Source organism: Bos taurus, chromosome 8 (assembly GCF_002263795.3).
Source record: "Bos taurus isolate L1 Dominette 01449 registration number 42190680 breed Hereford chromosome 8, ARS-UCD2.0, whole genome shotgun sequence".
NCBI lineage: Eukaryota > Metazoa > Chordata > Mammalia > Artiodactyla > Bovidae > Bos > Bos taurus.
This window is the reverse complement of record NC_037335.1, coordinates 6,785,695-6,804,112: the sequence shown is the minus strand read 5'-3', so window position 1 is coordinate 6,804,112 and position 18,418 is coordinate 6,785,695. Positions and strand designations below refer to the sequence as shown.

Genomic DNA, 18,418 nt, shown 5'->3' with positions numbered 1-18,418 from the left:
CCCAACCCAGGGATCAAACTCATGCCTCCTGCACTGGGAGGTGGGTCTTTACTAATAAGCCGTCTGGGAAGCCCAAGACATCCAATAGGAGTCAAGTATGCTTCTTTATACTTAGTTACTCAAATAGTGGGAAAAGAGAAGTCATCATAGGAAAAGGAATCAGCCCACCAAACCTGCTCCCAGCTACTCAGCTACCACAGTCTTGGTGTTTGCTGCAGGTGATCTATGTGCTTCAGAAATAAGGCACTCAGTGGCATTTTGTGAGTGACACTATGAAGGTCATATCACTGAATTGAAAACATTAAGAGTCCTGTGAAAATATTTGGATATCTTAGAATTTTTGTAGCTAAATACTAGCCCAGTGACATACCCATTTGAGTTATGTCATATCTCAGTTCAGTTCAGTCGCTCAGTCATGTCCGACTCTTTGCGACCCCATGAATCGCAGCACACCAGGCCTCCCGGTCCATCACCAACTCCCGGAGTTCACTCAGACTCATGTGAGACTCACATCCATCGAGTCAGTGATGTCATCCAGCCATCTCATCCTCTGTCGTCCCCTTCTCCTCCTGCCCCCAATCCCTCCCAGCATCAGAGTCTTTGCCAATGAGTCAACTCTTCGCATGAGGTGCACAAAGTACTGGAGTTTCAGCTTTAGCATCATTCCTTCCAAAGAATACCCAGGGCTGATCTCCTTCAGAATGGACTGATTGGATCTCCTTGCAGTCCAAGGGACTCTCAAGAGTCTTCTCCAACACCACAGTTCAAAAGCATCAATTCTTCGGTGTTCAGCCTTCTTCACAGTCCAACTCTCACATCCATACATGACCACAGGAAAAACCATAGCCTTGACTAGACGGACCTTTGTTGACAAAGTAATGTCTCTGCTTTTCAATATGCTATCTAGGTTGGTCATAACTTTTCTTCCATGTCATATCTAGAACAATATAATTTGTTGTGTTACAGTAAAAGTGCTAAGGTTACCACTTTAAATAACATATTCAAGTTAACCAAACGTGTTGAACATCTACAGAAAGGTATTGGGGTATGAAAGCAAGCTTTATACCCCAGGAGCTATATGTCAGTGTCTCTTGTAAGTATGTAGCACTAAATATTGGGCTGGCCAAAAAAGTTCATTTGGGTTTTTCTGTTACGTCTTATGGAAAAACCCAAATAAACTTTTTTGGCCAACCCATTAGTTATCATGGCATAGATGAAGCAGAAACATAATAAGCAGTGAAAGTCTTTAAGATTCACATGGCCTGAAGAGAAGCATTTGGGCTGCAATGTCACAACAGACCAGAAATTTCAGGTTATCACATGGTACAACCCTCTGTAACTCTTCTTGCTTTAAAGAAGGGGAACTAACATATTTAGCAAATGCCAAGTTCCTGTCATATCCACAAATGCCGGGCATTGTGATAAACCATTGGCTGTACAATGTCACATTTAACTTTCACAGTTCCCTACAATAGAAGCCTGTTTAATTATCTACAATTTATAGTTGAACAACTCATCTTGAACAAGTTGCATAACTTGGTTAAAGTGGTGAGAATTAGTAAAGAAAGCAATGGACATGAGTTTGAGCAAACTTAGGGAGACAGTGAAGGACAAAGAAGCTTGGCATGCTGCAGTCCTTGGAATTGCAGAATTGGACACGACTTAGAGACTGAACAACAACGATTTTAGTGTATCTTGTACAATGGATGACTCTGCATTATCTGGATCTTCATTGATCCAAAGAGCCACCTCCCTCCTTTAGTACCAAAGAACATCTTCATGGTGCCATTTTGCTGTCTTATGACTTAAAATTATTAAGAAGACACACACTAGAATGAGTCAGTAGGAAAGGTCAAATATTTATATATTGGCCTTTGAGAAATGGATGAAAAATTTAGCATTTCCTAGCCGTGTTGGGCGGAGAAGGCAATGGCACCCCACTCCAGTACTCTTGCCTGGAAAATCCCATGGACAGAGGAGCCTTGTAGGCTGCAGTCCATGAGGTCGCGAAGAGTTGGACATGACTGAGTGACTTCACTTTCACTTTTCACTTTCATGCATTGGAGAAGGAAATAGCAACCCACTCCAGCGTTCTTGCCTGGAGAATCTCAGGGACCGGGGAGCCTGGTGGGCTGCCGTCTATGGGGTCGCACAGAGTCAGACATGACTGAAGTGACTTAGCAGCAGCAGCAGCAAGTGTGTTGGGGGTGGGGAAGACTGTTAAGGAAATGAATAGTCTTTCAGAATTCAATATGAAAGATATTACCTTTGTTTAGAGGTAAATTCTACTCTGGGGCGGGTCCTGCAATTATGATGCCAGTCCTTGGCCCCCAAGTTTGCACAGGGACATTCTTCGAGTGGCTTAAAAAGCTCATCTTGGTTTCCTCTAAACCCAGCATAGGCAATAACTGAACTTTTAGGAAGGGGCATTTTGATGGGATATTAGGGGCAACTTTCTGAGAATTAACAATCCCTGGAAAGTGCTACTGAAGTTACCTTTTGGAAAGATTTTTATTATGAAGATGTAGTCATTTTGTGAAAATTTATGCCACTTTTTATGTCATGGCACATTTCAAAGCATGATTTGTTAATGGCAGGCATGAGACTGAGGGGGAAATAGCAGCATCAGATAAGGTGTTCTACTGTGTGAAAGATCATATAATGAAGACATCCACCAGTTACTTCAGTTAGCTTTCTGCATAAACATAGATAAATGCATTCTCACTAGTTCTCGCTTCCCCTTCTATTAGAGAAGTGGTGGTCAAATGCAGAGAGATAGGTAGACACTGTGAGATGGGTAGAAAATGTGAAGAGTTAGCTGCTGAGCCCAAAGTTTATCATGCAAAGACATCAGTATGTTTAGACTCTGAATTTACTTTCCTAAGTCGAATTCCTTTAACACTTCTGTATAGTTTATTTTACATGGTTTCTATCCACTTAAAAGCAAGTATGTTCATGGATTCAGTACAATTGCCATCTGAGCATATTTCAGTTTTTTGCACCAGTGAAATGGTGCTTTTGAGCTTTGTACTCTCCGTGAAATGTAGATATTGAAGCTATCTTTTGTAAATATGGGTAGAAAGAATGTTAAAGGTAGAAGAACTAATGTGGAAATGGAAATGATATTTTATCTTTATGAATGACTTTATTCTGTAACTGCATGTTTAATTTCCAAGTATTTAAACATTTTTTGATCGTTATTCCATCAGTTTGTGTCATTTGGTGTTATTATCCTGAGCGGTTGTAGAAAATATTTCTCTGTTTCATGGATAGATTGTCTTGCTTTGTTGATGTTATTTTTCTTAATCTCAGTTATGACAGACATAAGCCTGCTACTAATTAGACGTGTTCTATTTTGGAGAGAGCCATTTTGCAGTTCTTTAAGTAAACTTGCACAGTGCTGGGCCTAGAATAAATAAGCATTAAAAGTTTCTTCCTAACTTTTTTATAATTTAAGACATCTATTTTTAAGCACAATTGAGGATTCCCCACAACGTCCAACAAAATGACATTTCTTTAGAGACTGTTCTCTCCTGGTCACAATCCTTGTTTTGTTATTCTTAAATCCTTTAACATGAAGACAAAAGAATCTCTCTGTGCATATGGGAATTAATTTGCAAGATTTTAAAATATCTAAATTCATTCCAGCAACTGCGCCTGCAGTCATTATACTGGCAGAACTCCCTGTGAAGTCAGATGGGGTCATCTGGCTGGTTGAATATCAAAGTTCTACCCTACCCCTGCACAAGGGGCCCTCCGGTTTGGTTTACGCATTTCAACAGAGCATATTTGAAATACTACTTCATTATCCTTTGTATTTAAAGTTACTGAGAATACATAGTTCTTAAATGAAGGCACTCTGTAAAGACTTTTGAATTAGGATTCGCAACAGTCCACAGTTGGCCAAGGGTCAGAAACCAAATCCAGTTAGGATCCTGTACCAGATTTGTGGCATTTTAGTGTAAAAGATACATTTTCATAAAAAGGTGCACTGTGGAGAAACAGGTAAACTAATTAATAAAACAAGACTTTGAGATGTTTCATCTTAAAATTTTATTTGCATTTATAGAAAAATAACGGCAAATGGTAGGTAGAACTTCTTACGTGGTACGCACAGTTTTAAGTATTTTGTGTAAATTAGCTCATTTAGGACTCACAATGGCTACTATTACTCCTCAAGTTCACACAAGGAAAACACCACAGTATCCAGAAGTAACCCCTCCAAAGGTAGAGCTCACTGTGGTGGATTCAGGATTTGAGATCAGCTACTCTGGCACCCCAGATCCAAACTCCTGTAATTCCTCTCAACAAATTCAATTAAAAGGACATTTTTAAATGGTTAAATAATATAAGAGACGACATTCTGGTCAAATGGTGATCCTTCCCTTGTTTTTATACATTTATAACTAACAATTTAAAACATGTTTTCATTCTATTTGGCACCTAATTGGTACCAAACACATATTTCTAAAATGAATTCACTCCTATAAAAGCTTTTGAATTAGCACACACTGTGTTTTAAGGGAAGAAAACTAATGGGAAGTCTCGAGACAGAGGAAGAGATCCTGGCTGGAAATGTGGAATTTAAATTTAAAAATCATGTGTGTTTGTGTGAGAGAGGGAGAATGAAAGAGACATTGAGAGAATGAATTTCATCCACAAGAGTGGATAAAGTCACATAGGGGAAAAGTGTGCATAGAAAGAGAGGGACTTCCTTGGTAGCTCAGTGAGTGGTAAAGCATCTTCCTGCCAATGCAGGCACATGGGTTTGACCTCTGGTCTAGGAAGAATCCCACATGCCTTGGAGCAACTAAGCTGTGCACCACAACTTTTGAGCCATGCTCTAGAGCCCAGGAGCTGCAACCATAGAGCTCATGCACCTAGATCCAATTTCTGCAACAAGAGAAGATACTGCAGTGAGAAGCCTGTACACTAGACGGTGGCTCCCACTCTCTGAGTCTAGAGAAAGCCCACGCAGCAAGGAAGACCCAAGGCAGCCAAAAATAAATAAATAAAAAAAATTATTTTAAAAGGCAGAGAGGGCCAAGGTCAGCTCTTGGGTCCTCCAGCCTATTCCTGGGTCTGGTTGAGGAGGAGGAGGAACTGCTAGCAAGCGTGAGGCAGAAGGACACCAGCGAAAGGAGGGAAGTGTTTTGAGGAGAGCTTAATTCACTGTGTTGGTTGCTGCTGAGGAAAGTGTCCAGGAAGATGAAGGCTTAGCCTTAGCAGACATAGGTCACTGGCAACCTCCACAAGATCTGTTTGACTGGATTGGTCAGATGAAAGCCTGATTAGGGTGAACTATGGAGCTACGCAGAGGTAGCTGGAGAGAGGTGAAACCAAGAGGGCTACTATTTTTATTTATTTTTTTAAGTTTGATTTTTTGTTGTTGTTCATCATGGATTTTTTGGCACCAGTTTTTTATTTTTATTTACTTTTGGGTGACAGCTACAATTTTTAGATGAGAGATTTTGAGACTTGTTAATATCTCAAAGAAAAGTGATTCTCTTTCGATTCTGCACTTGATAAAAGTAATCCATATAGGCTTCTTAAAATATTTCCATCTTTAATTTCTATGACACGATGCTTAACTTGTTTTCTTCCTACCTCCACTGGTTCATCTTCCTCTACCACAGAGGGCTTCCATGCATGGTTGTGCAGGTTATAAACTGCAGGAACTCTGTGGGGCACAATTTCTACAAACTACCATGTGAGTGGTGATCCCAGAGTCATATTGGACACACCCTGAACAATTCTCTGTGCTGACCCTTATTTCTAGCCTCAGAACAGATTTTTATGTGAAGCATGTAGAAACCATATATGAGTATATGTTAGTGCTGTGAGTCTAAGGTCAGTAACAGAGTATGGTTAACCAACACTGAAGTTGACTGCAAAAGAAATAATGTTTATACTTGGATCGTGAGATCCAAGAGAAAATGTTGGATTTCTGAAACATTTCAACCTCAGTTAAAGTCATTGTCAAAAAAAAAAAAAACACAACACTTTTCTCTCTCCCTTTAGCCTTCCTTTCCAAAGCAGCAAACTGAGGGAGAAAGAGCAAATGTCAACATTGAAAGTCAGTTGGCAAGCTGGGGACAAAACCCTGTAGGATCTTTAGCTGTTCGAAACGTAAAAAGCAATAGTTAAAATCTGCATGTAGTGGGAGATAAAGAAAAACTATTTAACTAAGTTAACTACAACTTGCCTAAATAAAATAATTGAAAAATAGAATTTTCTTTCTTTTATCATCCTCCGAACTGAATATATCTATCATAAGAGCAAGGTATACGCAATTGATAGGTATACCCTTACAGTGTAATACTATTCAGAAAAAGAAAGAAAGAGAAATGAGCTATTGATAGACATTACAACATGGGATGAATCCCATAAGAATTATCCTGAAAGAATCCAGATAGAAAAGTTTACATTGTGTGCTTATATTTATATAAACTTCTAATCTATAGTGACGCAGAACAGATCAGTGGTTGCTTAGAGGGGAGGGAAAGGCAGAAGGAAGGGATGACAGAGTACGCACAAGGAAACTTTTGGGGGATGTTTGTGTTCCTATCTTGATTGTGGTCATGGTTTCGTGGGTGTCGACATATGTCAAAACTTATCAAACCACACACTTTAAATATGTGCAGTTTATTTTATGCCAGTTATACCACCAAGCTGTAAAAATATCTTAAAAGGATGTTTGGTTTTTGAATGTCTGAAAAGGATTTATGCAGCCTTTGATCTAATACCAGAAAGTGAAAGCAGAGCAAGAGGAAACATTTCGCAGGATCACAGTGAAAATATCACTGGAATGCTAGGAGAGTTACAAGACCAAGCGCCACTTCAAAGATGCAGACAAATTCTGATTGCATCTCCAATATACCTTTAAAGCAAAGTGCGTTTCGCAGCTTGCTCCTTAGAAGCAACACAACAATATTAGAACTCCTTCACTGCTGTGACACTTAAAACTAGTTTGGGTTCGGAAGTTCACTGCTCCCACATATGTAACAGAAATTCACTCCACCTTCATCTTTGACAACATCTGTGAACAGAGTCCTTCTGGGTTTTGTGGCTGTCAACTAGCTCATCTCTGATTCAGGTTCACTCTGCATTTCCTGCTGTCTGTGAACACCACCTTCAACCATTGCCTTGGCCTCATAAACATTGAGGGAGACGGTAGAACAGTAACTAACTTACAAGAACAAGAAGCAGAAGTGTCTGACTGTACCTGTTTATTTGCTTTATCTTGATCTCTTAATACACCTGTATGCCTAATACATCTGTGAAAGAATCATTAATTCTTTCTTGTTGACTGACACTGAAGACCTTAATTAACTTGCACATGTTACTGAACAAAAACAAAACGAAAAGGAGAACCACATGTTCCATGCTTTGAGATCACTGGGTGGATGCACTCTGTGTGATCTACCATCCCAGGGATTTAAACTGCTCTTGAGCAAACATACTTCATAAATTGAGACCTGGCAGGCACCCAGGAAGTGGTTAAGGTTCGCTGAACTTTGGCATAACCGGCTCATGATCCATCCGTCTTGTTCTGGGACTAGTTAGCTGGGTGGAGGTGAGCACGTCTCAGCAGAATCATTTAGTAGTATTAGCATGATATTTGATAGTAATAACATTATAGTAATCAGGGATTACTGCTTCCTGATTTGGAGAAGGCACAAATTTTAAAAATGATAGAGCACGTTAGCTCAGGAAGTTAAAAGCCAAGATAGAAAAATGGCTGTAATTAAGTTTCACTGTTGATTGAGATAGACAATTGACAATTGACAATTAGAAATAAAAGTGAACTTACTTGGAAAACAGATTCACAGACATAGAGCACGGACTTAAGGTTGCTCGGGGGAAGGATGGGAGAAGGGATAGTTCAGTTCAGTTCAGTTCAGTTCAGTCGCTCAGTCGTGTCCGACTCTTTGCGACCCCATGAATCACAGCATGCCAGGCCTCCCTGTGTTAGGGAATTTGTGATGGACATGTACATACTGCTATATTTGAAATTGATAACTAACAAGGACCTACTGTCTCCCTCCAAATCCTCTCCCATCCAGGGGAGTTTGGGGAAGAATGCTGCTAAGTCACTTCAGTCGTGTCCGACTCTGTGTGACCCCATAGGCGGCAGCCCACCAGGCTCCCCCGTTCCTGGGATTCTCCAGGCAAGAACACTGGAGTGGGTTGCCATTTCCTTCTCCAAAGCATGAAAATGAAAAGTAAAAGTGAAGTCACTCAGTCGTGCCCAACTCTTAGCGACCCCATGGACTGCAGCCTACCAGGCTCCTCCGTCCATGGGATTTTCCAGGCAAGAGTACTGGAGTGGGGTGCCATTGCCTTCTCCTGGATACATGTATATGTATGGCTGAGACCCTTCACTGTTTTCCTGAAACTATCACAACATTGTTAATTGGCTATACTCCCATAAAACAGAAAAAAAATTTTCAAAAAAAAATGTTTGATAGTACAAATATCTACAGTAAAGTTTGTTTTTCTTTTTTCGTTTCTTTGGGTGGGAGGTGCTGTTGGGCTGGGAGGTAGGCGAGAAAAGATACTATATATGCTACAATGCTATCTTTTCCTGGACTGTGAATTTAATCATATATTTGAACAGTTACTATTGCATGTCTATGGAAAATTAGGCCAATTGTAAAATTGCTTGAATTCTGTTGTTGAGCATGCAATTATGAAAGGAAATAAAATAGGATCAAACATTTTTGTTTCTGGTTTTCTTTTCCTAAGTCATGGAATGAGATCTAGGCATCTGCTACCTCCGAATCAAAAGAAGTTAATTTTTAATTTTCTTCAACACTTAGAGGCATCTTTCAGGGCAGTTCAGGGCAGAGAAACGCTGACCAACTTAAAATGAAGACAAATAAAACCCTCCAAATCCTGCTTAAGCTATCTAAATTCCTTCAGCCTTAAAAAATGTAGAATATACACTTTTTAAAATCCAGGCTTAAAAACTGAAAATTAGATAATAACTTACTGGATTTCAAGATGATTCTTTTGGTGTTTTAGATAAGGTCAACTTTTCTTGACTTTGTCAGGGAGGCAGATAAACTTTTATATCACCCTTGCCTGTATCTCTAGGCTGTAACTTACCAACTGTAAATTCAGAACAATAGAGCAGAGGTCATGCTAGAAGTATACGATGCTAGGACTAGTGAGTTTTACAAAGTTGTCCAATGATGACCTTAGAGTATTCTCTAAGATTAATCTTAAAATGGAACAGGCACAGATTATTTATTTTCACAGCAATTGTTGAGGTTTGTCTGCTTTTTTTTAATAAAATTATTTTTGGTTTTTATTTTTCTGTTTCAGGGCTCATGCCTGTTGCACAGCAGCCTGTTTATTGTGCTTCAAAACATGGCATAGTTGGATTCACACGCTCGGCAGCGGTGAGAACACAGCCACAATCTCTCTTTCTCTTTCTGGGCAAATGTGACAGATGAGCTCTATAAAGTAGAGGGGAGCAGAGTTAAAATTCAGTACATTTAGGGACTTCCCTGGTGGTCCAGTTGTTGAGATTCCTCGCTTCCAATGCAGGGGGCATGGGTTCAATCTTTGGTCAAGGAACTAAGATCACACATGCTGCATGGTATGATCAAAAAAAAAAGGGGGCAGAAAAAGTGCAGGTAGAGTGTGTTGTATGTTTACATTTTTATGAAAAAAAAAAAAAACAACAAAATTTGCTTTAAAATTTTTTTTGATACATTTAAAGATAGAAAAGTAAATTATACTTCAGTGTTGTTGTTCAGTCACTAAGCCACATCTGACTCTCTGTGATCCCATGGACTGCAGCATGCCAGACTTCCTTGGCCTTTCACTATTTCCCAGAAATAGTGAAATTAATGTCCTTTGAGTTGGTGATACTAGTGAAATAGTGAAATTAATGTCCTTTGAGTTGGTGATACTAGCTAACCATCTCATCCTTATTTATTATTAAAAATAGTTTCCAGGTAACATAAAGGGCCAACTATAGAGTAGATTATTTTAACATGAAGTAGATTCTAAACACAGGTTACTGAAAAAATCCTTAAGGATTAAAAAAACAAAAAGATAGCCTTTATTTTTGAAATTGACTCCAAATTAAAAAACCATTAACTATAAGACTTCCTTAAATGCTCAAGGCATTACTTATCTTGACGATATGGTAAAAATGAGTCAGAGCCTGGAGGATGGAGAAAGGGGTGAGGCTAGCTTTTACCTGGTAGCATTGTCAAGGATTCTGTCCCCATAGAGATATAGGGTAAATGTGTGAGGAGCTTAGAAAAATATTTTAGCCGTAACTGACCACATGCATTGATAGTATGATGTACCTTTTTATAATAATTGAAAACAAATGTACAGCTTAAGTGGAGCCTGATGAACAAGGGTAAAGTAGAAGGATGATTGATCGGAGGTGTAAGCAAGAACCAGACCAAAGGCGACTTATGGATCAAAGTCATGAACTTGGACTTTATTCTAAGTATAGCCGTCATTGGGTCTTTTCTGCACAGGAGAGACAAGATTATATTTCCATGTGAAGAGGATCATTCTTGCTACTATTTAGAGAATGTATGGGAATTTCCTGGTGATCCAGTGGTTATGATTTTGCACTCTCACTGCCAGGGGTGAGGGTTCAGTCCCTGGTCAGGGAACTAAGATCCCTCAAGCCATGTGGTGCTGCCAAAAGACAAAACAAAGAAAATGTATGAGAGAGGACAAAAGTAGAAGACGAAAGAGCAGTTGAGAGACCTCTGCAGTGGTTAGTCTAGTTGAGACAGAGAGAGGGGCCTGATGACGAGGAAATCATTAATAGCAAGAAATGATAGGCATAGAGAAAGCAGATGGTGAATGGTAAATGTTCAGTAAAAAAGGAAGATGAGCAGCTGTCACACTGTTAATTGAAACTGATTGGAAATTTTACCTTGCAAAGTCTTAAATCTTTAAATCAACTTTTAATGAACACATTACAAAGCAAAGTACATTCATGCATGCATGCTAAGTTGCTTCACTGGTGTCAGACTCTTTGCGACCCCATGTACTGTAGCCCGCCAGGCTCCCCTGTCCATGGCATTCTCCAGACAAGAATAACTGGCATGGGTTGCCATGCCCTCCTGCAGGGGATCTTCCTGACACAGGGATCAAACCCATGTCTCCTGCAGCTCCTACATTGCAGGTGGATCCTTTACTGCTGAGCCACCAGGGAAGCAAAGTAAATCAAAGCAAAGACCAGAAATGTTGCATTTACAGTTACAAGACTGGAACTTGTACAGTTGATGCTCATGATTCATTAGTTATGTTCTGTAAAATCACTTGCAAACACTGAATTAGAGGATACTGAACTATTGCTTTTAAGGGAAATTTGGGGTTAAGTTCCTGCAAGGAACTTGTCACAATGTCTTGTTCAATAGCATTAAGTTTATTTCTATTTAAAGACACCTTATTTAATATGTATTGTGTGTAATATGTATTGTATTATTAACAGCATGGCCAATAGCATTTGTACCTCACACCTGAAGAAAGCTCCTCTAATGTATGTATTTTCTCCCATAAGGCACATTGCAGCCTTCTTGCACTTAGAAATACTAGACAGCACTTTAGCACTATGCCTTGAAAGCATTTCAAATAGTAAAATCACCAACAAAAAGCATAAAGATGAGAAAAACCTGGGCAAGTACCCTGAAAAGGATGCGTGTTTATGGTAGAGGAGCTGAAACGAGAAAGCAGAGCATTGTTTTGTTTGACCCTAGTCCACATCAGGCAACTCAGATTTCTTTCTACTCTGTGTTTGTCCACAGATAAACTTGAAAGTGCTGTGAGTATTGATTTGAGGTCTTAAGAGTAAATTTTAGCAAGGAAGAAAAAAGAATCTACAAACGACTTACATTTTGTTTTACAAATAGTTCAGATAAAATCTATAGGTTGAAAATTAAGCCAAAAGATGTTAGTCTGAAAATACTTAAAAATTGTCTTCCAGATAGTGTCAATTACTAAATGTCTTTAGAATAATCAAAGTCCTAAAATTTTCCACTAAATGTATTTTTAAGCAAGTAAGAATACTTTAATACAACCCATTTCAAAGAAAACTTGGGATATCAATTCTAAAGCCTTAGCTTCTTTTTTTATTTTATTTTAAGCTTTTTATGTGTGTGGTGGGGTATAGCTGATTAGCAGTGTTGTGGTAGTTTCAGGTGGACAGTGGAGGGGCTCAGTCATACAGATACATCTTTCCACCTGAGCCTTAGCTTCTTACCTTCAGCTTCCTGCAGTGTTCAGTAGGTAAGAGTACTTTAGATAATCAAGTATTTTCAGAAGTGCACAATACTGAATTTTTTAGAAAGTAATCAAGTGAGCCTTTTGGGAATTAGTTTACCACTTTAGTTTTGTATTCCTTTACTTTCTGCCATAAATCAGCCTTACCAGAGCCATCTTTATAGAGCTAGAAGGATAGCTGTTTAGCGGTTTTCACATCAGAGTCTTTTAACTAGCTTTAATTATCAGTTTATCCTACATGATACATTTACGAAACTCCTGAAACCTGCAACCTTCTACTTCCAATTAACAGATGGCTGCTAATCTCATGAACAGTGGTGTGAGACTGAACGCAATTTGCCCAGGCTTTGTTGATACGCCCATCCTCAAATCCATTGAAAAAGAAGAAAACATGGGGAAATATATAGAATACATGGGTCCTATCAAGGATATGATGAAATACTATGGAATTTTGGAGTAAGTAAAGCTATACCTGTCTTCCTTTAATATAACAAAGCAAAGGGCTATCTAAACATGAGCAATCAAAAGGGAAAAAAATTAGCTTTTACATCTGAGAAACTCATGCAAGCTTCAAAGTTTTGATTTGGCAAAATCTCTGCAAAAAAACTTTTTTCTGGGTTTCTGAATAGACTTTAGTTATATATCATGAATTTTGTTTTTAGATGTAGAGAATGCATTATTAATACCTTTAGCCATAAGGAAGTATTTTTTTTAAAGGTGATGTTTAATTGTCTTTCGAAGAAGTGATACCTTATCTGCCTGAATTCAAGCAATGTTTAAATATACCCTTCGTGACATTTCATGTGGCCCCCTAACTTCAACCACTTTCCTAACCATGTCTGAGTTAAAGCAGTTGACATTTCACAGGATGGAGTCATCGGTATCAAATCCTGACTCCACCACCGACCACAAACTTATCCGTCAACCTCTGGGTACTTCAGTTTTCCCACATGTAGAATAGGAGTGATCGTAAAACAAGCTTACAGGACTTTGAAAAGTCTACAAACAAGTTGATAAATGGAAGTTACTTAAAACAGCAGCAGATAAATAATAGACATTCAACAAATGTTGGCTACAATTCTTTCTCCTTCTAAAATTCTTTCTCCTTCTACAATTCTACCTCCTGAGAAATCAGTACGCAGGTCAAGAAGCAACAGTTAGAACTGGACATGGAACAACAGACTGGTTCCAAATCAGGAAAGGAGTATGCTAAGGCTGTATATTGTCACCCTGCTTATTTAAGTTACATGCAGAGTACGTCATGAAAAATGCCGGGCTGGATGAAGCACAAATTGGAATGAAGATTGCTGGTAGAAACATCAATAACCTCAGATATGTGATGACACTAACCTTATGGCAGAAAGTGAAGAAGAACTAAAAAGCCTCTTGATGAAAGTGAAAGAGGAGAGTGAAAAAGTTGGCTTAAAACTCAACATTCAGAAAACGAAGATCATGGCATCCAGTCTCATTACTTAATGGCAAATAGATGGAGAAACAATGGAAACAGTGAGTGACTTTATTTTCTTGGGCTCCAAAATCACTGCAGATGGTGACTTCAGCCATGAAATTAAAAGGCACTTGCTCTTTGGAAGAAGAACTCTGACCAACCTAGACAGCATATTAAAAAGCAGAGACATTACTTTGTCAACAAAGGTCCGTCTAGTCAAGGCTATGGTTTTTCCAGTAGTCATGTATGGATGTGAGACTTGGACTATAAAGAAAGCTGAGCACCAAAGAATTGATGCTTTTGAACTGTGATGTTGGAGAAGACTCTTGAGAGTCCCTTGGACTGCAAGGAGATCCAAGCAGTCCATCCTAAAGGAAATCAGTCCTGAATAGTCATTGGAAGGACTGATGCTGAAGCTGAAACTCCAATACTTTGGCCACCTGATGCGAAGAACTGACTTATTGGAAAAGACCCTGATGCTGGGGAAGATTGAAGGCAGGAGGAGAAGGGGACGACAGAGGATGAGATGGTTGGATGGCATCACCGACTCAATGAACATGAGTTTGAGTAGGCTCTGGGAGTTGGTGATGGACAGGGAGGCCTGGCATTCTGCAGTCCATGGGACGGCAAAGAGTCAGACACGACTGAGTAACTAAACTGACAATTCTTTAAATTTCTACTCTAAGAATATTTCTGATAGGCCTAAATTCTTCTGTAGGCTAAAGTTGGGAAAATAATCATTTACTCAATGTAAATAATAAGGATAAATTTATGAATCCTTCTTATCAAAATAACAGAAGTTTAGGTGTGGACATCTACAGAAATTTATAATTCAGTGAATATCTCATTGAATTAAAAACTCAGGTAACAGTGCTGCATTACATACATTTCCCAATTATTCGTTAAAGGTAATAGATACTTCAAAAATAACTCAAAGTGATGTGACAATTATGGCTTATTCTTTAATTTTAAAATATTGATTTTCCCTTTATATTTAGCCCTTCAATGATTGCCAATGGATTAATAACACTCATCGAGGATGATGCTTTGAATGGTGCTATTATGAAGATCACAACTTCTAAGGGAATTCATTTTCAAGATTACGACACAACCCCATTTCACATGAAAATGCAGTGAACATCTTATATGTCAGCTTTAACTGAAAATAAGCACAAATGACATACTCCATCTTCTATTGAATATAGCTTTTTAAGTGAAATGTTACTGTTTTAAGCCTTCCTTTCACGCATGTGATGTTCATTTTCTCTAAATTATTAGTTAAGTATATAGACTTTAAAAAATGAGGAACTATCAAAAATATGACATGAACCAAAGCTAGGTTTTGATCTTTATAGTCTAAACAAGGGATATTCCAGGAATATTCTGCCTTTCAGAAGATATATTTAAATTTGTGATTCATAAATGTTAATTCTTCAGAACTTCATTTTAAAAGAGATACTTGAATTGTTATTTAAGTCAAAGCAGATGTAAAAAGCTCATTTTGTCTCTATGTTCACACTTTAAGAGAAGGAAGGTACCTACAATGGCACATATTTAGTAACAATAACTTTTACTTACGCACCATCTTTCAGCTGACTATTTCAGCTCTTTGAGAACATGGCATATGTAGGGCCCAGTAGGTAAGGAGTAAATTATTGTATGAATATATCCCAAATGAAAAAGCTAATGTATGGAAAAATGAAAAAAAAATAACTGGCTGGGGTGTTGATCAACAGTTCACCCTTCCATCTGGTGAAAACATCTTTTCCTCTGTGCTTGCTTTAAAAATTTTGACTCCAAAAATCTCAGGAATGAAACTTTTAATAGCTATAGCAAAAAAGCATAGTTAGTACTCCTAAAATGTTGTATTTAAGACACACTTGTTAAGAAAGAAATACAAATGTAATTTTTTTCAGATTCCTTCTTTATTTGTGCCAATTTCAAAAATGCCTGCTTTTAGTAAAACTTTTTTTTCTTCTAATCTTCATGAGTCACTCAGTGTTCTATGTAGAGATGTTGAGAAGAAACCAATTTTGTGACAGCCTCAACTGAAGATTGTTTTTGTGTTTTCAAAGCCATAATAACAAGAGGTAAAAATAGCTGTGGTATTTTGCCATTTTTCCTGTCAGGTATTTTAAGACAGGATCATTAAATGCACCTGCTTCGGGTAATGCTATTTGCAAGCAATAATTAATGCTAATAATAATGACATGCAAGATTTCCAAATCAATCATTTCCTTGTAGAAATATTGAAAAGTACCTCATTCTGCCTGCTAGCTCTTAAGCTCCCAGGTGGAGCAAAATCCATCCATGTGAGATTAGTATGGATTTCTTAGAGATATTGGTGAGTTGTCAGATTATGGCTCTGTTTTAATTCTGCCATAGAGATCTGTTACCTTCACTTTTAAGGAGTGGATTGAATATGAGGAACTGTTGTCTAGATGTCCACATACTTGAAAAACACCAAGAAGTGAACATCAGTGAAAATCTAAGAAAAGTTAAGTTGTACAATTAGGCACAATCGTGTTCATAACTTGTGGCGGTAACAAACCAGTTAGTGATATAGGTATGAGGAATATCATTTATCTTACTCTGTCTTCCACTGTAATGCTCAAAGCTGTAGCTTAAGCTTTTAATTTATGGAGAAGTCTTTGTACTGGTGGCCTTCACTATACATTGTGCTTTGAATTATTGTTTTTAAATCAATAAACTATGCAGACATTTAAACCCAAATACTGAGTAAAACTGAAAAGAATGTGTTCTATTTTTTAAGATTATTTTTACATTAAAATGTTTATTCTATAAACAACTTTAAATAAATCATAATGTTATATGGTGTTGTATATACTGGTTAAGAAAAATAAATATTAAATTTCCAGGGAAGGGAGTGGTGAAATCTTAAATGGAATTTTTCAGTGAAAACCCTAATGTAAATAAATTTTTTGAACAAATTTTTCTTAGTAAGTGAAGTAGGGCTCCCAAGGTAGCAAAACTAAAAATGTATGGGTACTGAAAAAAGATTAAGAGATTGGATAATGACTCTGAAATGTCTCACACACTTAGTTGTCCCATATAAACATAATTTTATATACTTGTAGAGAAGGCAATGGCACCCCACGCCAGACTCTTGCCTGGAAAATCCCACGGATGGGCAGCCTGGTAGACTGCAGTCCATGGGGTCGCTAAGAGTCAGACACAACTGAGCGACTTCACTTTCACTTTTCACTTTCATGCATTGGAGAAGGAAATGGCAATCCACACCAGTGTTCTTGCCTGGAGAATCCCAGGGACGGGGGAGCCTGGTGGGCTGCTGTCTATGGGGTCGCACAGAGTCGGACACGACTGAAGTGGCTTAGCAGCAGCAGCAGCAGTAACATTTAAAATAGAAGTGATTATGTGATAATTTTTAATTTTGCCCTGTGTATAAATTTAGGACACTGAAAAGGTCTGACAGTGTATGTATTTAATAAAAATTTAAGGCATTTCACAAATTAAGTATCATTTATGAATAGCTTTTTCTTGCACGTAGTTTGCAGGGTCAGCCCCTGGTGATACAGAACTGAGCAGTGTAGTGGAAAGGAATGGATTTGAGAATAAATAGACAAATGACAGGCATGAAATACATTTGATATTTTCCCTGATATTGTCCCTGCTATAGACTTGAGCTTGTCACTTAGCACCAACTAAAAGTTGTTTTTAAGAGCCATGAATAAAGTGAAAGTGTTAGTCGCTCAGTCGTGTCTGACTCTCTGCGACCCCATGTACTGTAGCCCACCAGGCTCCTCTGGGTGTGGAATTCTCCAGGCAAGAATACTGGAGCAGTTTGCCATGCCCTCCTCCAGGGGATCTTCGGAACCCAGGGATAGAACCTGGGTGTCCTGCATTTCAGGCAGATTCTTTATCATCTGAGCCACTAGGGAAGCCCAAAGATATCACTAACTCTATAAGACTATAATGATTCGATGTTCTGGGGCCTAGCTCCACAGTAGCTAGTGACCCTGCAGTCATCTTGCATGATGTATGGATTTACTACTAATTCCTATCACCAATCCATAAAAGCATTTGTCTTTATCTTATACTCAAAAAATACTGTCTTTCCATCACTGTATAGATGCTGTGAAGGATGTGCTATGCTGTGCTTAATTTCTCAGTCATGTCAGACTCTTTGTGATCCCATGGACTGCAGCCTGCCAGGCTCCTTTGTCTGTGGGGATTCTCCAGGAAAGAATATTGGAGTGGGTTGCCACGCCCTCTTCCAGGGGATCTTCCCAACCCAGGAATTGACCCCAGGTCTCCCGCATTGCAGGTGGATTCTTTACCATCTGAGCCACCAGGGAAGCCCCCAAGGATACAATGATATTAAAACACATTGCCTGCCTTATTAAATCCTATCACATTTTTTATGTTTAACCTCTTGAGTTTAAATTAAAAGGATAAACTGGTAAATTCTTAGATTTAGGTTGCCCTGAAGTAATTGCATGCTAGTCAGGCACCATTTTCTAAAATCTAAATGTATAAATTTAAGTAAATTTTGTTTGTCCTTAAATTCATATGTGTATGAAATATACAGGGAGAGACATATAAATATATATTTGCTCCTATAGCCACAAAATAATTTTTAGAACTATGTGTCCATTATAATTATCTAGTATGAGTAGCAGCGGATTCAGATAAACCTCGAAGCTCATGATTTAACATAATAGA

At 38.3% G+C, this 18,418-nt stretch overlaps 1 protein-coding gene across 1 annotated transcript in view; it reads left to right on the top strand.

Annotated features, from left to right (window-relative positions):
* Window positions 1–16,441, top strand: part of HPGD (15-hydroxyprostaglandin dehydrogenase) — a 36,837-nt gene extending 20,396 nt beyond the window's left edge. The window contains 3 exon segments of the mRNA NM_001034419.2: window positions 9,331–9,407; window positions 12,560–12,723; window positions 14,713–16,441. Of these exon segments, the coding sequence (NP_001029591.1) occupies window positions 9,331–9,407; window positions 12,560–12,723; window positions 14,713–14,851 (380 nt within the window). The 3' untranslated portion in view covers window positions 14,852–16,441.
* The last annotated feature ends 1,977 nt before the right edge of the window (window positions 16,442–18,418 follow it).